Source organism: Cariama cristata, unplaced genomic scaffold (assembly GCF_000690535.1).
Source record: "Cariama cristata isolate BGI_N322 unplaced genomic scaffold, ASM69053v1 scaffold5006, whole genome shotgun sequence".
In the NCBI taxonomy this organism is placed as follows: Eukaryota; Metazoa; Chordata; class Aves; order Cariamiformes; family Cariamidae; genus Cariama; species Cariama cristata.
In genome coordinates, this window is record NW_009621406.1 from 5450 (window position 1) to 30290 (window position 24841).

The 24841-nt window shown below is 35.8% G+C and overlaps 1 protein-coding gene across 1 annotated transcript in view; it reads right to left on the reverse strand.

Moving 5' to 3' along the window:
- ACMSD (aminocarboxymuconate semialdehyde decarboxylase) overlaps positions 1 to 24075 on the reverse strand; it is a 25316-nt gene extending 1241 nt beyond the window's left edge. The window contains exons 1-8 of the mRNA XM_009701938.1: positions 24019 to 24075; positions 20524 to 20568; positions 15344 to 15440; positions 11849 to 11898; positions 10282 to 10518; positions 7916 to 8009; positions 6219 to 6314; positions 5571 to 5743 (exon numbers count right to left, since the gene is read on the reverse strand). Of these exons, the coding sequence (XP_009700240.1) occupies positions 5571 to 5743; positions 6219 to 6314; positions 7916 to 8009; positions 10282 to 10518; positions 11849 to 11898; positions 15344 to 15440; positions 20524 to 20568; positions 24019 to 24075 (849 nt within the window). The remainder of the gene's footprint in view (positions 1 to 5570; positions 5744 to 6218; positions 6315 to 7915; positions 8010 to 10281; positions 10519 to 11848; positions 11899 to 15343; positions 15441 to 20523; positions 20569 to 24018) is intronic.
- Between the last annotated feature and the right edge of the window lie 766 nt (positions 24076 to 24841).

Consider the following 24841-nt stretch of genomic DNA (forward strand, 5'->3'; position numbering starts at 1 on the left):
GTTTTAAATTCTTAGCTACACACACACACAGACACACACACAAACTTAAAATGTATATGAGAAGAACGTGTAATAAAAAATACAAAGCAATCAAAATTATCTTTTGTGTGCTATTTTAAAAGCTGTAATAATTGCAATGTGATATTACTTAAAGGATGATACAATGTAGAATTACTATAAACTCTTAAATAAATAAAAAAAAGTAATTTCATTTCACTGGCATTCAGCTTCAGATAACAAAACCAAAATCTCATTTACAAAATTTCATATATTTTTGGAAGTCTGTAATTTTTTAAAAATCTCATTGTCCTTAACTGGGGTTGGATATTAGCTGTGTGTGTGAAACATGTATCTGAGAACATGAGTGACGTGATATGATTTGTTTCTGAAAGCAAGTCAGTGACAAGAATATTCAACAAAAAATCTATATGCAACACTCCTGTTACCAGAAATGAAAAGAAATAGGCAGATCCTCAATAGGTTCACATTGTTATAGCTTCATTTTCACACTGGAATGATACTTCTCCATTTTTCCTACCTTGGAGAGTGCATACTGCCAACCATCTTGATTTTATCAAAAGTCTATTTTCCTTTAAGCTTCATCTGGAGACATGAATATTTGAAAACCACAGTTTTCATTAAAAATATATGTTTTTAAATGTCTCATAAATTTGAAGTCAAGCTTGTGAATTTGGGGCACTTGTTGTAGTATTTGAACTTAGTTACCAATACTGAAATAGGATGAAGAAAACATAATTCAGTTATTTTATGAAATGATTTGTTTTTCTTATTTGTCAAATGTTTTTTAAAATTTTTACTTTTTTACCTCCAGTAGATGTCACCGGAGAGTCTCTGAGAGAACCTATACAAAACTTTATATGAAATCCAATCAGAAGATACACATTTTATTGTTCTGTCCTATATTGTTGTGTTATAATTTATTACATAAGTCTTGACATAAGATTAGAATAGGAGAATTTATGCACTCTGTCTACTAAATCAAGTTCTGAGCTTAGACTAAACAGAATATATTTAGATGTCTGTACTTTTAAGCAGCTAAATACATTCTTTTATTTATAGTATTCAATCTGATACCAAGACATTCAGATATAAAATCCAAATGTATGCCATATACAAAAAACCCCAACCAATAAACATACGAGGTTTATATGACAAAATGGATTTCTATGTAAAGGAGAAGGACACCCAGTATTTGCCCAGCTGTTCATTAGTCAAGGCTAAGTAAGCTAGGAAGGTTCATACATTCTTGTTTACATCTCCTATATATGAAAGCAGAAAGAAGTCCCACTCCTTTATTGGAATAATGTATATGTATTATTTCAACTATACTTTTATTTTCCTCTAATTTAAAGTGTTTCACAGTTAATCATGTGATCTATTCATTAGCAGTAAAATTAAGAGCTGTAAATTAATAAGAAAAATTTAGAAGCAGCATTATTGCTCTGCTACTAGTGCTATTAGGCTATTCATTTAAACTCTTTGAGCTTCAGTTTTGTACCCATCTATGAAATGGGGATTGCAATACCCGTCTTTAGCAACCAGCCTCAGAGAAGTCCTGTGCAGTCTCTGTAGATAAATAATACTCCTAGCATAATAGGTGTATTATTATATTATTCCAAAGTATATCATCAAAGTCAGTTTTCCCTAGAGGACTTATAGTTCGATACCTTAATTAGTGCATCTCTCCTTTTAGAAAGGTACATGTGGCTAATGATTAACCTCAGTGGACCCTTCTACTCAACAGAACTTTTTTTCCACAGTAACAGGGACTTGAATCTTAAATCTCAAAGAGCATCAAGGATGAGTTTGTCCTGTTGTGTTAGTAAAAACTGTATTTGCCTTGAATCTCACATTCTTTCCTACTTTCAGGATACATCTCAAAACCAGGCAAGATTGCTGTAGCCAAGTCAGCTCCAACTTCTGGCCAGAGAATGTTTTACCTTTGGGTGATGGCTCTTCAGGAACCACAATGAGGAAGTTTTTGCAGAGATACACTGAATCATTTAATCCTCTGTCAACCCAGTTCTTCACTTTTTATAGCCAGCATCCTTAGGGATTTTATGTTTATTTATGTTCACTTCATGCGACCTCATCATGGGGGGAGTGAAGGACTGCAGCAATTTTATAGTCTTACAAAAGTCTTTCTCAGAAATGTGTATTTCTGCTTCCTTTAACTGGGATAGGCTCCAATTAACCTGCACCCAAAACTAAGAAGGGATGAAGTTAAATGTACATGACTCATCACAGCTGTCACTGGATTTTAATATTCATAAGCTCAAAGCCAACATGTTCCATTCTGATGCCAGGTAATGGCTGTTCCCTAGGGACCCGAAGCCACATCTAAGCACATCTTTACACACACTGATGCCCTTCCTGCACAGTGCTCAGCTATACTCTAGAGAGCTGTCCTATTTCAAACCTTCAGCTTATACAGTGTCATCCTCAAGACCCAATCACACTGTTTTTAGCCCAGCATTTATTCATTTTATATGTGTTATTCTGCCAACAGATGACTGCACTGAAAACACTGAGATATTTGGAGGTTTTTTTAAGTATTTGACTCATGGAATGGTATTATGTGAGAACATCAACTTTCATTGGAAAAAGAGGGAACTTTTAAATCTTCATGATTGTAAAGTAAAGTTTGAAAATGTAGTGTGAATGTTTTTTTCAAGATAAGATGCCTGAGGCTATGAAAAAGAGAAAGAAAATATAGAAAATATACTCTTTTTTTTTTTTTTTTTTTTTTCCAAGCTCTCCTCAGTGTTAAAGTGAGTGTTAAAAGCATTTGAGTCTTTGGGATCTGACTCATGGCTTTTCAGCATTGGGCTTCCACCTGATGTCACATTGCTTGAGCTCAAAATACTCAGAGAAGAATTCAAGAAGACACCAACGTCCCATGTAGTACACTGGTCAAATTTATTGCATGAAGAAACTTAATTTCAGAAATCTGTTGACAATATGAGACACCAGCTAGGCTACTGCTCCGTGATTTTTAGAATATCAAATTACAATCCATAATCTCTCTCTCCTCCAACAACTAAATCTCAGTTGCAAAGACTAATCATGATTAAGGGCCAGAGTCTCTGTGTCGCTTCTCGGGAAGAAAAGTAGAGAAGTTTCAGGTTGAGTGTGGTGCAAAGACAGCAGCTTTCCCACAACAGCCATAGCTTAGAGCAGCCTCCAGATGCAAAGCTAACTTGTTACTCTAAAGCAGAACTGCTCTGAGGCTTGCATTCTATACAAGTTAAAACCGAAAAAAAGTTAAGTTCGTCAGCAATGGATTAAGCATCCTGTTGTACTTTCTCTCCTGCTTTGCTCTTGACATCTACAGTTCAGCTTAAACAGAACCTGACGAGAAAAAGAATCCGTGGGTCTCAGCCGTGCTGAGTCATACAGCTTATAATTTACCAAGGTCTTTCTAACAATGGCAAAACATGTCTCCCAACATTTTAAAATGGAAAAAAAGAAACAAGCAAGTGATCTTGTCTCCTTGGCAATAAAAAAAGGAATCTGACCACCTAAACATGGCAATTTAGAATTCAAGAGCTAGACTCATCCCTCTATACTAAAACTGCATGTAGAATGAGAACATCCTTAGGATGAACATGGTCTAGATTTGGGGAGACTTCTCAGAAAAGGAGATAACTAAAGGCAAGTGCTGAACCTGAACTGTTACTCCATAAGCCTTTAGGTAAAATGGAAGTGCACATCACATCCGGTAAAATTTTAAAATCTATTGTAGAAACTACTTAAAGCCAGTTGATTACTGTAAGCTGCGGTTAGATTCAAAAGGTAATGCATAGTAAAAAGTCCTGGGCTGTTGAGCATGATGTATTTACTATTTAGAGGTTGGTAACAAATTAAAAGAAATCAATATTGGGCTGGAGCCCTAGTATTTTGTTAGTAACCCATCTGGTGGCTAAAACTTCATCCCTGACACAGAGATCTCTCCCTCAGTGTTCACTAGGATTAGCACTGCAAAAAAAAATACGCTGTAACGTATCTATAAGTATGGAAAGAACTTAGCAAATGCCACCCGAGCTAATATCCACCGATGTTATAAGAACTTTCCAATACTAACAGCTTATTAGCAGATCTTTTGACAAGTAAACTGACCTGGGTTTTATCTTCCTTGTTTCTTATGGAACTAGGCTGCATGGTAGTTTCTTTGCACATTTTATGGGACTCCTGCCATAAATCTATGTTTTGGTTCATGGTGGATTTCAGAAAGCAGTATTCTCTCTCCTGTCCTTACAGCTGCAGTGTTATTGTGTGTGTACATACATATACACTTTACAAAAACTTTCTATAGTATTGTTTCAAGCTGTAGCTGTGCTGTCACATTATAGAATTTTTCATGAATCTTCAAGTGCAAAGTTTTCCTAAAAGGCACATGTACTGTAGGGGAGCTGCAGGCAGAAGTCCAGTCTCAAAGCTACATATTTCCTGTGTGGCACAGACTGAAACCCTCATTTCAAAGGGTTGAGGCCTGGACTCAGAGTACGACGATAAAGAAAGGAATAGTTCTGCATTACTATTTTTGGCTGGCCTAGGCGAGTCACTTCTGTACCAGTTTTAGTACAGATTTATTGCAGTAACCTGTTCAGACTGTTAGAGATGAAAATGGGAAATCAAGAGTATCTTTTCTGCAGAGAGAACGAAAACTTTCGGCTTAGCTCTCTTTGTGAACTTTGGTCATACAAGAGGCCCTGATGACAGCAACAGCCTCATATGTGAGAAAGTACTATATGAGCCCAGAAACTAGCATACAGGAAACAGGAATACAGTTGTTGAGACAAGAAAGTCAATGTCAGAGTTTGCATTTCTGTTTTTGGGAGGTATCTGCCTGCCAGCTGCAGAAACTCCATAAGGTGCAGAGATCAAGACTCAAATACAAGTCTCTTGTTGATTTGTAGTGATCCATTGGGAGCTGGCATGAGTGATGTCATCTTCAACCCCTTCTTGAGCATTTACTAATGAGAAGGAATTATGTGAATGTTTTTGGATTTTTCTGTCCCATGCTGTACCCGATTTAAACAGGATGCTAAACTACAAAGATTTCTTTACTCTCTACTCTAACCATTGAAATATTTCTGCCAGTCATCTATGATGTTTAATGTGCTCTCCAGGACCCTCACAAAAACTTTCCTCATTATTGACTCTTTTCTGCCTATAGCTTCCAAAGTGGAAATACAATTTTATTTCTTCAAGTATAGGCTTGAATTTGAAAATTAAGCCATTTGAAAACAAGGCTCCAAGTGAAACAGTCTTAGCTTGCAGTCTCATCCTGAACAACCTTAAAGAAGGAACTAGCCTCACTGAACTCAGATTCACAGTGCATGATTTCCTGGATTAAAACCATCATTTCAATAACTCCACATAGTAAAAACATTCTGAACATGGCAGAAGCCCATCAGTTTATAACAGCTCAGTTTCTGATTTTACGGGGTGAGTATGCGGTCTTCCTCCTGCTTTTTTCTTCTCTTCTTTTGCTATTTCATTAAGTAAAGAATGACTCACCTGCATGTGGAAGCATTGAAACTCACCTCTCCTATTACACTTGTTAGCAGCCTCAGTGCACCACGATCATGGACAAGAGAGTCTGTGTAAAATGAGCCAAGGTATTTTCTTGGATCCACCTTATTATCCACTGCACACAAATCAGGGCGCACGTTGAATCCATGGGAGATTCGCCCCACTGTGTATGGAAAAGCTCCACCTGCAAGAAGAAATTTGGAGTAATGGAAGCTGAAAATATGCAGGAGGAAAAAAAGCCACCTTACCAACAGAGAGATCTGGAAGTTTTACTGTCAGCTATTTAGAAAGAAAGTGCTGTACACCAGCAATATTTTATTCCTTTCCCTTCATTAGCTTCTTTCTCTGTTTTCCCCACTTCTTCACTACTGTGATACCCAAATTCCTCCTGCTGCTTCCTTGCCCCTTTCCCCAAACCACCTCCTGTCTCCCCTTCCTCCTTGTTTCCCTTAAAGGCTACTGTAACAGTTCAAACACTGGCTGAAACAGACTAGAGAGTGTTCATACAAGCAGCTGACCTGGCAGATTATCTTCTTTGGGGTAATAGTACTCAGCTGGTGGCAGGCTTAAAGTGGTAACCCTATTAGCTGGCATTCCAGAAAATACAATTGTACCATGCTCAACTAAAGAACGGGTGTTTCACATGGTATGTTACTTACCTCCATGTGCAAAGCAAACTTTCAGCTTAGGAAATTTTTCAAGAATTCCTCCCATAATCATAGAGCAAATGGCTATGGTGGTTTCTGCTGGCATGCCTAAGAACAAAAAAAAAAAAGCTTTATTGTACGAGAGTTTTATGTTTTATTTTCCTATTTGAGTTTTAAATGTTATCTTCATTTTCTTCAATTAGCCTTGAGCCTACTGAAACAATAATAGTTACAGACTAGCTGCCAAAGGTTACGCATTATTTCTAGAGAAACACAGAGGTGAACATTAATCAACTGAAATGAGGATGCAGTACTGGAAGCTAAGACCCTCTGAATTCTAAGCCCAGTTTTTACCCTGCACCACTAGGACAGCTGACAGGCAGGTCGGGTGTGTCCTGAAAGGCACAGTACAGGCTTGATTCCCTAGTTATCCTAGCTCAAAGACAAGTCTGGAATATGCCAGGTTCTCTTCTCACCTGTGCTTCTGGGTTTCATTTGTGTGGAAAGTGGGGCAGGTATGTTGGTGGATATTCCAACACAGATTTGGGGTTTAGTTATGACATGGTGCCAGTTCCTACGGTTTAGAAATAACCATTTGTCTCTTTGCCACAGGGTAACTTGGATGCCCAGTGTTAGGAACATAACAGCAATTTAGGTTCCTACCTCAGGCCTCGGTTTCTGAGCACACCTAACATATTTAGAGCATCATGCCACTTAAGTGCCTAACTTCAGACATCCAGCTTGAAATTAGGAACTGAGTTCCCCTCATCTATGAGGGAAACTATACCTATCCAGCTCAAAAGGTTGTCTTTCATTAATATTTTACCATATGCTCAGATGCAAAGCCTTATTAGGCTTAGTAGGAAAATCTTTTAATTATATTTTGTTAAGTAAATACAATAATTTTAGTCTCTTTTAAAATCTGTGTTGTTGAGCCTGCTCTGATTAAGACTAATTGATATTATTTTATGATAATGCACTGGTGATTGGGACACTTAAGATTTTCCAGTGTATATTGCAGAATGCATACTATATGTATATTGTGTATGTTTTCAGAATACCTCTATTGGAGGCAGTGCAAAACCATGCAAAAGAAACAATGCAAAACAGAGTAAGTGAGGGTGGAATCAGGTCTAAACATTTCTAGGTAGCAGTATAATCTACCTCCTGTTATTCAATGTTGTTCTGATTTACCTAGCAGATGGGGAAAAAACAGAAATGAGGTAATTCCCTACATCTATGGGGAGCTTTCAAAGTACATGTTTCAGCTATAGTTGATGTGACCTTAGATTTATTTCCTCTCTGATCAACCTATTTCTAGGAAATAATCCAAGAAATTCTAGGAAATAATGTTTGGTTTTGCCTACTCCTTCATTTACGTTATTTTTGAGGAGCTTATTTCAGAGACAATTCACTTTTCCTTAGTCATCTGCTCTTTGTATTTAGGACAAAAGAGAACACTAGATTCTGTTGCTAGTCTGAATAATTTTAATTCGAGGTATTTAAAAGATAGACAAACTAAACAAGCTTAAAAACAAATGACTGCTGAATTTACACAACAGATTTAATCGTAGTACTTGATTAAAAAAAAAAGATTGATAGAAAAATCATGTAGTTGTTCTCTGTGCTAGTACCTTTGCAACAATCTTCTGGGCCTAATCCAGTGACAGTGCATAAATGTACATTAAGCAAAGTAAATATACACTCACCTATTAGCCAGGGAAACCAATATTTGGACATCCTTCCATTTAGCTGCATGTCCCAGGGATGCACAAAGAGACAGCAATTTAATTGTTCAGCAGCCTGCAGCAAAAAGAAAAAAATCTAAATCTTGACTAATCATACCAAAATGCATCTTAGTTCTTAGCCATGCTTTAAAGATTACCTGCAAAATTGTACTGAGCATTAGTACTAGTAATGAAAATAGGCCCGGAAGTAAGAACAACAAGCAATGGTTGGTTATATTTACTGCTCTGGGCCATATCCTGCAGTCCTCACTCAGCTTCAAAGTTCTTTTTGAGACTACAGGATTGGAAACACTGATGAGAATATCTTTTTAGTAAGCCAAGTGTTCCTCAGATTAATGCGGTACAAAAATGCTTTTTTCACTATGTTTGTCAGCCATCCTGCAATATAAAACTCGATTCAAACTAGCATTCTTTTGGTTTCATTACACATATGAGGATGAATTCTCATAATGTTTTATAGAACCATTTTAGGATGGTTTTGCAGAATTGTTCCAGCTGCAGTCAGGAATTTTCCTTGCTGTTGCACTACATTTGTCCCCTTTGGCCTTCTGCCTAGCTTAAAAATGTTAAAACTACTCCTAATCCACCCTAAGAGTTTGAAGTCTAGGTGTATTCTGATCAATAATCCATCTCCACTCGAGTATATTAATTTTTCTAAAACTACTGACATATTTGGAAAGGAAAACAGAAGAACAATATAGGACGCTGATTCTGACTGAGTAATTTAACTATGTGCTTAAATTTAAATATATAGCCATCAGAGTCATTCATATGCTTAACCAGGATTTAACAGCTTCGTTCTGTCAGATGTATTTCTGGACCTCCTCTTGTTGCTAAGGAGATTATCACACATTTGAAAAATTTGGTTTTATTTACCCATACATGCATAAATAAAGCTGCAACTTTTGCATTGTAGGAAGTAATTGCCATCTACATTTGTAAGCTAAAAATAGCAATTCAATAACTGGCTTGGTAGATTGATAAAATTCATTATCAAATATGGCTTAATTTCACAATCTTTTTTATTCAGGGATGTTTCTAGAAGTGATAGAGGTTACTTCCTACATGTATTAAATGTAAGCTGAAGAATGTACAGTATAAGAGAAAGATGCCCAATACAAGAGAAGGATCTCAATACCAGAGAGACATGGAGCTACTGCAGAGAGTCCAAAGATGATGCAGGGACTGGAGCATCTCTCCTATAAGGAAATGCTGAGAGAGCTGGGACTGTTTAGCCCTGAGAAGATTAGATTCAGCAGGGATCTCATCAATGTATATAAATATCTGAAGGGAGGGTGTAAAGAAGATGGAGCCAGGCTCCTTTCTGTGGTGCCCTGTGACAGGACAGAGGCAATGAGCACAAACTGAAACACAGGAGGTTCTCTCCAAACATCAGGAAACAGTTTTTTACTGCGAGGGTGAATGAGTACTGGCACAGGTTGCCCAGAGAGGTTGTGGAGTTTCCATCTTTGGAGATATTCAAAAGCCATCTGGGCATGGTCCTGGGCATCTGGCTCTCAGTGGCCCTGCTTGAGCAGGAGCTTGGACCAGGCTTCCAACCTCAGCCATGCTGTGATTTTGTGAATGCCTGCATCTCCAAGAGTGGAAGTTGATAACTGACTGTATATGACCATAAAAACAAATAGTCCAGCTGCTGCACTAACAGAATTCTTGAATAAATTGAGCATTCTGAAAAATAACCTCTGTGGATCAATTTCAAGCTGACAGCTATAAAAACCTGTGAAACATATCGAATGTACACTGGTTAAACTCCACAATTTAGGCAAATGACCATCCTCATCTGGGCCTCAGGTTATTTAAGAAATCCACTCTATAAATTCATTTTATAATCAATACATTCCGTTTGGAACTTTTGGTCCCATTTGCACAAATCTGTATGGTACTTTGGCTCTGCAGGTATGTCTGAAAATCTCAAGGAGTTTTATCAATTATCTCAACAGGATTGGATACAGTAACTTGAAGCCAAAAGCAAACAGTACAGAAATGCTTTATTTGATACCGCACTTATCCTCACAAACCAAGAAGGGAACTCTACAATGAGAACTCACATCACAAAAAGATTTTGCTACTCATTATTATAAAGTATGTTTCAGAGCGTTTTATATTGTATTATTGTCATTATATCCTACAATGAATTATCATATATAATTAAAGCTGAATCTCTCTGATCACTAAGCAGATTAGAAGGCTCAGTTGTTTTAATGTATCTATAACTTTAGTTGATGACTGAATATGTCCCAAAATATTTTTAGACACAATTTCCTATCATAGAATTCTCGAAAACAAGGAAAGAAACATTTACTCACAGCATAAATACTGTACAGTTCTGGTGCATTCAGGTCCCATTCATTGACGTGAGATCCTATTTGTACTCCAGGAAATCCAAGTTCATTCACACAACGATGCATTTCCTTCACAGCCAGGTCTGGAGCTTGCAAAGGTAACGTACCCAAGCCGATAAACCTCTTGGGGTACTTTTTTACTGTAGCAGCTAAGTCATTATTTAATAACTGGGCTAGATCTAAAGTATCCTGAGGTTTGGCCTGATAAGATATTAAGCAGAATAGTACATTAAAATATAGTTCTCAAATGTTATCACCTTTGGAAGATATTGGATAAATGTCACTGCAAACAATGCAGAGACAGGGTTTGAACCTAAAATTTACTTTACAGTTCTGAATAGCTGGAAACCAGTAGGACTAAATTCTGCCTTGCTTTAAAACCTCTGGGTGCAGTTCTGCTGCCTGTCTGGAATATTTTATCAACTGCTGTTGCCTTTACTGCTCAGGATGAGTGTAATAAAGCCTAGGTTGCTGATGCCCTTAATTATCTGGTCTTTTGTGTAAAAAAGTCCTCTGTTTTTGTTTATCCCAATGAAAAAAAACCTCAGTATATAATTTTTAAACATAGCAATGAATATTTACTCTCCTATTATTGCAGTTGAAGAGATAAAAATAAGAAATGTGAGATGGTGGAGCATGAGAATTCTACAGAGAAAACCTGAGCAAACCTCTCCAACATTTAGAAGGAGATAACAGTCATAATTCTAATAAGGGAACTGCAATATCCGTATGATCATTTCCTGTTTTTCCCCGTAATACATATTTAATGGAAAATATTCCCATAAATACCAGAATAAAATTTTAAAGATATGTCACCCAACAAGAAATTCTGAAGATCAGCGGTACTACTTATATGTGGGCTTAACCCAATGATTTTTCATGTAGCATATCTGTTTACGTATAACAACTTGACTTGCACACGTAGCTAAATAGTCAAATTAAGAATGTATTTAGAACTGCATTTTGCTATGATTTATCTTCTCAGACTGTTTTTCTTTCTTTGATGCACTCAAGATCACCAGGCAAGGAACATATTAATTTAAATTTGCTACTGAATTTTAAGATTCAAAGCATTCTAGGTCAATGAGTCCCATGCCACATTTAAAAGAAAGTGGGACAAGACCACAAATATGGCTTTAACTTCTTTTTTTTTTTTTTTCATGAGAAAATACTGACTGATGTCTAGCTTTCATGGAATCTGTACAAATATGTCTACCTGTTAACTATGGATTTATGCTGTGTAAATTCTCTCTCCCTGTTTCCAGCTACCCCCAAAAGGTCTCCAGAAGGAATTCTGTTGTCTCATTCTTTCTTACTGAGCATACTGCAAAGTGGAGCTTTGCCAGGACGCTGTGCTGGGTCTTCTGATACCTGGACTATTTTTTTGTCTTCTGTTTTTCACAGAAGAACAATTCCCCACTTATTTCAGTGCTTTAGTAACTACTTCAATCACCTAATTTATAGGAGGATGCATTTATTATTAAAAATTCTGTAACACATGAATTACAAAATTATGCTAGTAGGAACTTACCCAGTAGCTGAACATTACAGGAACTGTAGAAAGGACTTGGACTGTGACTCCTGTGTAAGAAAAAGCAGTTATTAATGTTTCCTTTTTTTTTTTGGTAAAACATTAAAAATAAGAAAGCACTTTGGTTTGAAAGGTAGAAGGTAAAAGCCTTAATGGTAAGAAGGACTGATTTAACAGTGACATGGATAGAATCCTTTTCTTGCTAATTAAGGATCATGGTAATAAATCTTGTAGTGTATCAGTTTATGAGAATTGAAATATTTTTGCTAAGTAGAAAGAAAAATAACATTTTCATACTCATACTAGATTATTTGTGAAACTAAGTATTTTGATTTTAGAAGTATTTGGTATGCACGTGTACAATTAATTAAAATAGCAATTTAATGTTACTCTCACATAAATGAATGTGATGTTAAACCAACAGAATACCGTATCTTAAGTTTACTTTGGGCTCACGTTTATAATATATATTTAATAAAAAAAAAAGTAAATTAACTCACATATAAACACCATTATGTTAACAATGGTTGTTAAACAATGTTTTCCTAAGTGTTCCCCAAAGCTATATTGTGTTAGGTTTCATTCATCCTGTGTCCAAACTACTGAGGTTGTAAGTATAAGAAAATCTGTCTGGTTTTAGAAATAACTTTGATGTTAGCAATAAAGAGAATTAAGTCTATATTGCTTGGTTTCTGTTCAAAGACAAATCTATACCATAGCTTTGTGTGTGACAGGTTACGCGAATGAACACAACAAACCTAGCAGATTAACAACAGAGGAAACAAGAAACAATAGTTAGGACTTCACTAAATAGTTACATGTAAAACTGTACTTTATTTTTAAATTTTAGGTCTGGTTGTAATATTTATGCACATATTTTGTCGTGCTTTACGAAATTCAACTTGGTTGTTAGTAATGAAACTACTAATGAAAAGGTGGCACAAAAAACCCTAGGAGAATTTCTTGTAAGACAATGACCTTGCCAAAGCACTCGAATGTTTAACAAAATGATTTATCCTCCTTCTCAGTATTTTAAGTAGGAAACAAAAGGGGAAGCTGACTCAGGCATCTCTCGTACAAGATCTGATTAATATTATGTACAGCAGCAAGGGTTTGGGGTTAAGGATTAGGTCTAGAGAATTACATATATACTGAAGAACAGTCTAAGTTGTATTACTCACGAGTATGCTACTGGACACTTGATTAGTATGTTTGAGAACATTCACCATGTTTTCTACAATAAGCATTGTATCATGTTTCAATCCAGTTTTACACTTCTGAGCAAATTTAACATAAACCTTAAAGGTAGATTTCCAAGCTGAACATTCCTAGATACTAGCCAAGAAGAAGAATCAGCACAGAAAAACCTCTACGTTATACCCTCTTCAGAGGGCTTTACAAAGGAGAAAATAATAAGAAAAGGCAGTTAGCATTAACTGAAAGGTTTTCTCCAACAAAATTGTGATGATTTGTGTCAGAATTGTGATGTTAATTACCTTTACAGCTTGTTTTATTGAATTGCGTTGATAGCTTGTTTTATTGAGTGGATCAAGACACAGGTTTGTATACCACACAGGCCTAAAATATATGATTATGAGAACTAATTTAGTCTCTTTGGTACATTGGCTACTGTTTCTTATTACTGGCAAGACTTCTTCGGCATTGCACAAAGCAAGCCTTTTAGCAACCAAGCTGTAAATTATCTCTCTGAGTTAATAACACCTTACAGTGACTGATACTAGTTTTGTTCAGGTGGGAGACTCCTCGCATCTTTGTTCCAAAAATTATGCCAAGTTTGGAGGTTAAATTTTTGGGTATAATCTATCTTGGCCTGAGTTCCAGAAAACTGTTTTTGAACTAAGTAACTACAGCCTTGTAAACCAAAGAAGAGTAAACATGGCCCATACTCTTTATCATTAGGTGAACAGTAAGAATGAAAACTGCTAATACCTTTTTTTTTACACTGAATTGGCTGATCCCTGTATCTCTGGAATGCTGTAATAAAAGGGGGCATTTTTATGGCACAAGTCACCAGATGGTGCTGTAACACACAGGTCTAGATTTTATTTTATTTTTTTTTTAACCAAGTGAGCACTGTTTAGTTTGTGGAGAAACATTGTGGTGTTGGCTTTATGATACATTTTCTTCTCTGGAGAGCTGTTGCAAAAATTTGAAAAAAACTGCTCCTGTGTTTTGCCTTTGCCTGCAGCAAATAATTGGGGCAGAATTGTTTTGCAGAAACTTGCCATTAGTGTTGAGGGAAGTATCTAAAAGGGAAAGATGCCTGAAGGCTATTTATGATCCACACTGTGGTTGAATGACATGGTAATCCCCAAAATCCCTGAGCTAACTCAGGGAATGATTGTAGTCTAGTCAAGGCAGCATATTTCAGAGAGGTTGCAAAGACATTCTAGTATTCCTATTAAATGTCTAATGGTTGGAGTTTGAAATATTGCTTTTCCAGGCTGAAAATGAGGTAGTTGAAAATTGTCTAAATTGTGTTTACATAAATTGCCTGCCAGCCCGTGACTTCCCAAATTGGCCTATGTTATGTGTTGCAGTAAACCTCCATAAGGAGAATGACCCAAAGTATCGCCTAACATGCTATCCCATGACAGAAGGAAACAATAATCATTGAAATAATTCAGATGGGTTTTTTTTATGAAAAGTTGGAGAAGATATTCAAGTTGTGTCTACTGAGAAACTGACGTAGCAATTATTCAGGCCTCAATCTAAGGAAAAAAAATCTTCAGTAACCTAATATTTCTCTCACAAAAGTAATTTAGAATTACAGTGTTAATAAGAACTAACAAAAATAATTGATCAGACTAGAAATTCCTTCTCTCATCCTCAGTCTCCCGTCTTACAGACCTTATTTAGTGGCATGTAAGTAAATTGATGGAAAATAAATTTGCAAATTTGGCATCTGGTTAAGTTTCTTTCTAAATCAGGAAAAATCTCTTTTCTGAGAAAGTTATTGTACCAGTTCTCTAGGCTGAGTCCTCTAGCAAAAACACAGAATAAAGTTGCAACATCTAAGCAGAAAAAAATATTAGTAAAGGAAACAAGCCTACAAAAAAATCCCATGAGTAAACAGAATCTTTTTAACATTTGGAACAAAAATGAAAGGGCTTCCTCTTTTACATAAATCACTTCTATACCTGGAATGTATGTTGCCTTTTCAAGTCCAGAGTCAGTCATCCTTACTTATGTCAACTAGTTCCTTACTGCCTTAAAAACGCAACCAAAATTAATGAGCCCATGTGGGGAATAATTTGCTACTGAAAATGAGAAAAGTTATGGGAACATGTCCCTTTTGAGTCTGAGTATAAAGCATATTGTTTTTCACTGACTTTCAACAGATTTAAACTAACGAATCAGTACGCTAAACCTTTTAATTTTAATGCTGTTACTGAGCACTGTCAGATGCACTAACTGAGAAGTTGCTGTTATTCTAAATGAGACACAATGATTTCAATTCTTTTATGGAGGTACCTGATAGGTCCATCTCTTTAATCCGTACTTCTGGATCCCAGCAGTTCTCTTGAATAACTCTAAAAACCTTTCCATCCTTCATCATCTTTGCCTGTCCCTGTGAAATGACATTTTCACATATTATAAATGTCACAAAGTAGTACATGCTAATCTATAGTCACTTGAGTATATTGTGATCCCTACAGAAATTCAGTCACAGAATTTTGTTCTTTTATTTTTATTCAGTAGATATTTTTAATCAAAGACTCTTTTAAAATGAGTCATTAATAAAACAGTCATTTATAGTTCAGATTTAATTCTTCATAATAAAAAATTCCCCTTTCTTTTGCAATGTATACCACTCTACATTTGTTCGGAAAAGATATCACGTACCTTAATCCAAGTTCACCCTCAGACCAAATTTTGACCTGAAAACAATGCTCTAATGAAATCTGTGCTAAATTTTCCCCTTGGGTACGTGTGTGTTCTTTTAAAGTCAATAGCATCACAATGACTCCAGTAACTACAGAAATAATTGTGCAACTCTGTTAATTTCAGTCCAATCGTTTCATATCACCAGTGATACTGAGACAAAAGGAGACCTATTATATTGTCTTCAGATTACATTTTCTCCTTGGGAAAAAAATAATTATTGAAGAATTTGTATTTGGGAAAAAAAAAAAAGCCAAACAAATCCTAAACGCAGTATAAAAACAGTAGCTGAATTAGTGTAGTATCTTCCCTGTATGCCACCAATTCCCAAATGTACAAAGTTCAAAATATTATCAAGGTTATGAAATTTAATATTGTTCCTGAAAAACTGTTGGCTTACACTTGCACAAATTGATGAGATACTCAGGCCTTGCAAGTATTGGTTAATTGTATTTCTTGGTTGCTTGAAGCTACTATAGGGATAAATAGAAATGGATGAAAGTCAGACGATCCACATGACCCTGTGTATTTGAGATGGGTAAGCGCAGTCATGCAGATGTACTGGACAGAGAACACACTGCATCTGCAGCTGAAAACTGAAAACCACATGAGAAAACACAGCAGCTATTCCTTCACCTTCACAGTAAACAGAAGCTAAACGCAGGGCAGTCTTCTGACCCTTCTGGAAAGGGAATTCTCTCTCTCCAAAGGCCACTTCATTTTTCCTCACAAAATTGGTTTATTTAGGATCCCGTCCATTTTTCTAAATAAAAACCCTGTTAAATCAGAATATTCGCTACTAGTATGCTAAAGCAGAAATAACTAATAACATTTCCCTACTTCTCGCAGAGCTGGGTTTCTATCCTCTCCTTCTGAGAAGTCAGACTGTTCTTAACCTTGAATTTGTTATTAACTTCATACATCATTCACAAATATACTGCCCTAATGAATATTTTAAAGCTCTCTTCAACAAATCTAATGGTGCTGCCTTGGCAAACTGTCAAGTTACTTGTTAGCTCTATCACAGGTTGTGAAAATTACTTGAAATATTACAGTCAGTAATAACAACTACATAGTCCTGATCCTCTGGTAAAATACTTGTTCTTGTAAAATTGATTTTCCAACCTGACAGAAAGGTTTACTCTAGCCACACACTCCAATACGTTAAAAAAAGATCAGGACATTGCTACAGATTGCCTAATAAACAGAAAAATATTTGGGGTGTGAACAGAGAAAAAAACAGTCCAGAACTGAGTATTGCATCACATACAAATAGATCATGTGGACTTTACTGGATTACCACTGAGAGTATTTCTGTGAACATAGGCAACTTAATTCTTTCCTCAGACATACCTAAGGCATAGCATCTGACCTGCTCATATATATTTTCTTCTGCTAATCCTGAAAACATTAGGTAGATTGTAATTTTACTAGCAACTTTGACAGTGCTCATACTTAAATGCCAAGATAAACCTGCAACAGGGTTTGCAGTATAGGAAAGGTTTCTAATAAGCCATGTGCTCTTCTCATTGAAGAATTAGTTGAACAGTTTGCTATTTTCATTTGCATTAACCGATTCTTTGTGAACACGCTACAGGTCAAGGCCGAGCTCACAGCATTGTATGTTGGCAACAACAAACTGGATTATGCAGGAAACCAAAACATGATCCTGAATAGATTCATGCTTGTGTATGTAAGGATAGAAAGATCTGGTCCAGGAACACTGTGACTGGAAAACGAGTCATATTGCTACAGTCTCTAGACACTGCCACTAATCTGCACCTGATATTTTTAAAATGAGAAATTACTCAGACACCAACTGGGAAACAATTCTCAGAGTTTTTTGCAGTACTAAGAATGAAACATGGCTCAGGAAAAAAATTGTCAGGTTCCAAAGTAATGGATTTAGTGCTGAAAATATCATAAAAGAGATGAGGTTTTTATTTGCAAGGTTAAGGCAAGAATTCTATCATTCTATTCCATTCCATTCCATTCTATTCTATTCCATTCCATTCCTATTCTATTCATATTGTATTCGATCGCTGTTCTAAACACTATCTGATATTTAAGGCTTTACTTAATTTATGTGGAAATCGAGAGAGACAGTTTTAAGAATTAATTCCAGCAGGCTGATTTGGTTCAGCAAGCTACATTTAAAATTATCCCATCACTAAACGACTCATTCACCTCCCAAATTGCACTTCTTTAAAAATGCATGTAATTATTTTCTTCCAGTTTGACCCTGATGCTTCTTCACAGAATCTTTTAATCTTACAAGTTAACTTCCCCAGCTCCACATATCTGAACAGGATTTTACTTTGCCATGCACTTTTTTCACACAACGTTTTCAGACAGAAGTAGGCTAGACAGAATGCTCTGCAGAGTGTATAAGGCTATTATTGACTTGCCACAAAATTCCTTTGCAAACTATTTTTAGCAAGGAATTTTAGCATCAGATCTGTAACAAACAGCTAAGCTGCTAAAAATCACTCCAGCAATTCTCTCCTTCCTGCACCTACCATGTATCTCAGAAGCTGTGCCATCCACACTTTAAAAAGGTGGCTTGTTCTCCCCTCCTATGCCTGCTTAGACTCAGATCTGAAATTTCTGCATTAATATTTGTTTGCTCTGCATTCTTGGTCCCACTCTGTGGTCTTTTTTCTGTTCTGTGGACCTTTTTCATAAATGGTTGTTAGGCATTTGACACAATATCCTTGCATGTTATAGAATGACAAGAGTGTGTATATCATTAGGTTGCAATAAATAGACACATTGTATCAATTTTATCAGCTTTTTAAGTTAATATAAGCATATATACAATCACAAAGAAGTATGGTTTTGCAAAGTGACAAGGGGATGAGGGAATGTCTCGTTCCCATGAAATTAACAGGCATCATATATTTAAATACTTTGGTTACTTGGAAGATGCAAGTCTTGCTTCTCTAAAGACAATAAAAGTTGAATCTCTACAGCACATGAGTGAATTAGCCAAGTCACAAAAAGGAACAATGATGAAGATTGGGTACTGTTTCCTTTATAAGGTTACCCAAACAGGGAGAGGCACTGTCACCCTGAAACTGCTGAGTACTAAATCTTTCTATCACTTATCCCTCTAGTTTTCAGTATAGAATCCCTATATTGAGATCATGTCTGAATTTCAGAAGACGGAGACAGATTAACCCTTGTAAAACACTGTGCATACAGCCTGCCATTATATAACATAGCTGGGTTTAGCCAGTTCTTTGCACTCGTCACGTGCTTTAGGAGGGTTATGTGCTGACACTCTTTGTTCAGCTATTCATGCTCTTAACTTTGCATCTTTTGTCTTGCAGCTTACTATATCCACATTGTTAGTTCTGCTCTTATCTGCACAACCTCTGTTGTCTTCATATTTTTTCCTTAATTATCTGGCTAATACCTTGCATTGCTTTTATCCCTTCCATATCTGTACAACTCACAACATTCCTGTGGTAGGCAATTACAGATGAAGTTTTTCAAGTTAGGTACATATGAAGTGAGGTGAAAAGTGAACTGAGGTCTCCTGAGACCTCTTTTTAATGCTGTCTTTCTGATCTCCCTCTTTCCAGTGGCCAATGCCATTTGTGGTGCCAGGCTCTCCAAAAGATTCCTAGGAGTGAGGAACTGACAGGTCACAGAAGGAAGCTGGCTTCCTGTGACAGTGTTTGAGATAGACAGAGATATCTGACTGCCAAAGTTATATTATAAGGTAACAGAGGTAACATCTTTAAAACTAGCTGGTACAGTTAACCTACATAGTAATGTCAAAGGAAATTATTTTGCCATATTAGCTTTACGTCTCTTAGGTCCTTCTGCCCTCCTGTAAAAAAAAAGACTAATACTGGTAATTTTTTAATGCTTTTATCAAAAGATAAACTGCAACACTTTGATCTTGCTTTCAGAACTTTCACATTGTTCTATCACTCTGAATGTCACTGAAATGACAGCTGATTTGCTGATCTCGGAGTGAGATCAGAATCAAGCCTTTAACAAACCAGTTCTGTCCCCATCAGAGTAAAGACATGTATTCTGCTAACTTCAGTACCAGCAAGATGGATTCTGAATGTTAGGACAGACTCACGGCACCTGGAGACATGTTGTTCCAGTTGTACTAATGTAGCTCAGAAGTCCCTTTGCAAAGTTAATAGAGTGAACGGTGATAAAAAAGTGAAGTAAAATCAGACCCAGTCTGCCTTTTACTTGGCAATAAACTTCACGCTCCTACTTTTCTACATAATGGTCCCCAAATCTATGGATTGTCCTTACCGTTCTGCTACTTGTTCTCCTTGTCATGAAGTTACAGACATTACTCTTTCTCTTTCACTCAGATGTGAATACATTTTCACATCTGAGTTCTTTAACTTTTATTAAAATACCAGTTCATTTTGGTTTTGCTTCTCATACAGATGATGGCATTTAACTAAAAAAAAAATCTACATGTAATATGCTTTAGGTTGACCTATTTTATTGAAAAGAATTCCTTAGAGCTATCCATTCCAAGTGTTAAAATGAGATAATGAAAAATGGATACTGGTTCATACAAAAGAATGTGAGTTACATCTCTCAAGCAAAAAGTTCCACTGAGGTATATTAGGACTTGGAGTGATACTACTTCATAGAAGTTAGACCTCTAGAGAAATCTGTATCAAAGACATAGCCAATCTTATTGCCACTTTGCTTTTTAACAGATTTACTGTGAGTTTGTATTCCTGATGACAACACATGAGTTTAGAGCAGCAAACAGCCCAAACCTTGCAATGATGATCCAGCTGTACCCATCCACCATATCCGTATCTCTGTGAAAGAAAGAAGAAAAAGCCAGCGCTAGTTAGCACTCTGCGATAATAATAAAAATCTGAGTTCTTACGATCCAGCAGTACCTCATTCGGGTGAAACACTTATGCATATGCTCAGCTTTGAGCCTATGAGTAGCCCCATTGACTTCAGCAGAAGTGCTGAAGTTTAACTGGACTGGACTAACCTCATTTGTAGATCTGAACTTTTAGCTCCCAGTTCAACAACATTTTTAAGTAAGTCCTACAGCTGATTTCAAAGTGCTTAAAATTGCTTACTGTATTGCAGTTCTAACTGGAATGACTTTAACACAGAAAAAATTAAATCAAGCATTTGGCAATGTGAAAATTGAGCTGACAATTTTCCGATCTGTGATCAGTTAATCATTAGCACAAAGATGTATTGATTCCACTTTTCAGCTTCCATGATTCAGCAGCAGGACTGAAGGTCAGCCTCTTGTCTATTAATATTTAAACAGTGAGGAGAAGCTAAAAAGGGGAAGCTTAGATGCTCATTGATTCTTCCAGAGAGATTCAAAACTGTTTATGTAAAACCCCTACAATCTACAAAAGATGCTGATTTCCTTTTACTTTCATAAATTATCAGATTAGAAATAAATGAAATCTTGAAATATCATAATAGACTGAAAACAATGCTCAGAATTCCCATTTTTCTGTAAAGAAACATTTCAAAGGAAACTGAGTAAAAGCAGGCATTTCTTTCACTGAAGTATAAACAATTGGAATACGGCCCTGAATTTCCTGTGATAAGAAATCATTTCTTAATGCCACTGTGAGCTTTCCTAACATAGGCATGCAGAGCCAAGCCTCCTGACTTCAGCCAGAGATGCTAATGACTGAGGCTATGTATGTTTTATTTAGCTATCTTTAGCTATGTAGCTATGTATATTTTATTTAAATTTATATGTTTATATATATATCTATAAATTTAAATTTAGGGAGAATTTTGTGAGTGACACCTAATGAGAACTTGAAGTTTTCACTAGCTCCATGCTACTTGCAATTGTAAGCTGTGCAGAAAACAATTACCTTAAAGGTGCTCAAGGAGCATTTAGGCAATAAATTCACTGGTCTGTTTTTGAACTTTCTTCCTCTTAGTTACAGGTTGGATATATTGACAGTCCTTATTTCATTTATTTCTATGAATTTTTGTACTTATTATGGGTTCCTAATCTCTTCAATAAGTATCTTGACAATAGAATTTTCTAGGTTCAAAGTTCAGTATTTATAAGGCTGGAAAAAAGAAAGAAAACTTTAGCACTATGTGTGCATGTTAGGATTGCCTCATTGGTTTTCCATCCATGAAACGTAGAGAACTATGTTAATGGCTTGAATTTTCAGAGGACTCTAGGGAATTCTAGAGAGTTGTTTTCTATTCTGGGCCCATTTATGGCTCAATCTTTAGAACAGAGGAAACAAAAACTAGCAGGCGGAAATTAATTTTTAAAATTTTGGTATTTGCCTCTTTATCAGTGTTTAAATAAATGCAACACTGGCCTACAGGGTCTAACAGTAGTGAATTCAGTTTTGATGTACGTCTGTGAACATCAAGGGATCCTTGGGTGGTTCTATCTCAGTGAATTTATTGCCATTTTAAAGTATATACAGACAAAAAAAATTAAATCATGTAAAATCAGAATGAAGGAATTCTATAGGTGTTTTTATAGAGATATTGCACAGATAAGGACAACAAAATCTAAAACAGGCAAGAGTAACCTGTCTTTGTAGTCTGGATATTTAAACTCCTATCCATTTAAAACAAACATAATTGTTCTAAAAAATATCTGTCATCTCACCTACATTATCCAGTGTATATATGGTTTTCATTGAGGAGCTCTTATTACTACAAATACGAAGTTCAAACAGATATTTAAAAAGACCTTCCTGTGTAAATGAGGAAACAAGCACTCCTTTCCAGGAGGTTTTATGCATAATGATGTTATTTTTCACTACTAATGAAGAAATAATCCTATGTATGTTCTTAATGCCAGGTTTTCTCATGAGTTTTTTCTAATATGCTGTTTACATTTTACAGCTGCTCTCTGGCTTATATTGAACTGATACTGGACTGGCATGTTTAAAATCACAAAAACACAGAGCTAATACATATGAAACACTTACCTCAGAATTTGCCATGATCAACCTCAAAATAATTAAGTGAAAGAAATGTACAGCGTAAAACAGAGTTTCAGTTACTGTGTCAGATCCTAAGAGCATGGATGAAATAATGGTATTCTTTTGTTGTCAAAGACAGGCACAATGAAATCAAATGGTTCCATACTACTGTATGGAACAGAGAATGTTCATTCAAAATACAACCAGCACAGAATTACAATAAGGAAAGAAGCAACAATGCAGGTCTTCTCTTTTCGACTCTGATTACTTATCATGAATGGAAACATTGAAGAGTTATAAAAAATAGCTATCCTGGAAATCTGAATGCAATTTTTAATTGCAAGTAATTTTATATATGTGTGTATAAACTATATATAAATATAGTTTCCTGTGATCTTTTTCAGTACCCTTTGTAGCATTGGAGATGTGATCCCTTATGAGTCAAAAAGTGGTAAGACATCTCTGTACTGAACTGTGATTTTAATTATTTAGGCGATAACTCTAAAACCTAATTCAGAATGAGATGACTACATGGATTTTGATAATCTGAAATAACAAAAGGATTAGATTTATTACATGAAAACCTAAATGCCATTTTCCATTCTCAAATACTTTTCACAGGATCATGAAAATTATTACTGACAAGAATAAATTTATGTCACTGAATAATAATAATAATAATACCATGCAAAGATACGAAGTTGATAAGTTGACTTACAGCTTCAGTGTCCTGACAACTGAGATTTTGTATTTTTAATACAATATGCTACATCTTTCCAGTAACTGAAAAAATAACAGATATTAGTAAAATGATCATCATCATCAATTAACTGTACTTAGAGTGACCCCGCTCCTATTGAAGTTAATGACTTTCATGCCTGTGGGTATAAGATGTGAATGACTTTTGTCTTATGTAACATTAATCTTGTCTAATATTTGCTTATTTCTTTTATTTAAAACAAAGGGCAATACCATTTAGGAACCTGACAGCTCTGATTTTATCAAGAAAGTGGAATTTACACCTCATCATTTGACAACTTCAGGTCTCACAAAAAACCCAAGCAAAAATATAAGAATTGCTTCAGACTAAATAAAGAGTGGGGACCAGAGTCCAGTTTTCCATCCCTTTCTTACTGGGACTCTTGCTTTGCGAAGTAATGTAATACAAATATCTTACACCTGAAAAAAAAATATCAAAATTAGACAAAAACCTAGAGATACTTATAACAGAATCCTTCATTCATTTTCTTTCAAAAATTACATTGGTAGAAATGGTTGCTGATAACATAAGGCACTGAATATCTAAACTCTTATTACCTTTTTTAGGTCAGGCCATTCCTTAGGTAGAATGTGGCTATGAATATCAATTTTCATTTTTGAAGTATCAAAGGAGAAATACTCCTTCAATGAAAATGTTTTCTGTGTAATTGCTACTATCCTTCCTGTCTCTGGTTCAGCAAGTTATTTACTTTGGCTGCTGTCTTATCACGAGACCTAGGTACAGTGGCCAACCAGGGAGCCTAAATCCCAGAGGAGTGGCTGTCCAAAAGAACAAAGGCTTCTAGGAGAAAGTCCCTGTTAATGCATAAACTACAGCTGACTGAGGACAAAGGGAAAATACATGTTTATATTGGCACTATGAAGGGATTTATTTTACACAGAATCTAAAATGCAAAGTTGTTTACTGTTGAAAATCATTCAATAAAATTGAATTATAATAAATGTATTAAACATGCTGACATGATTTTCCTCCTTTCTCCCTCTCAGATTCTGAAATAATTTGTAGAGACCATATAATATACCCTTGGTAGACACGAATGATATACGCATTATCATGATATGACAATGTATGCTACTCACATGTGAAAGCTGGTTAACCATTTCTTGATTAATTTGTTTCTAGTGAAAAATGCTGATTTTTTTCAAAACTAAATGCTGTTGTGAATCTTGCAACTTGAAATCAAGCAATGTGAAAAACAAGTGGCCCATTTTGTTTCACCCGTTTTCTGACTTTGTTGTTTTGTTTGGACTTGATAAAAAAAAAAAATTTGGACTCTCTTATTTCCCTCCTTGTTCACTCATTAAGCAAGTCTGCTTTGGATTTGGTCAGTTAACCTTCTTAGACTTATTCTTCAAGTCA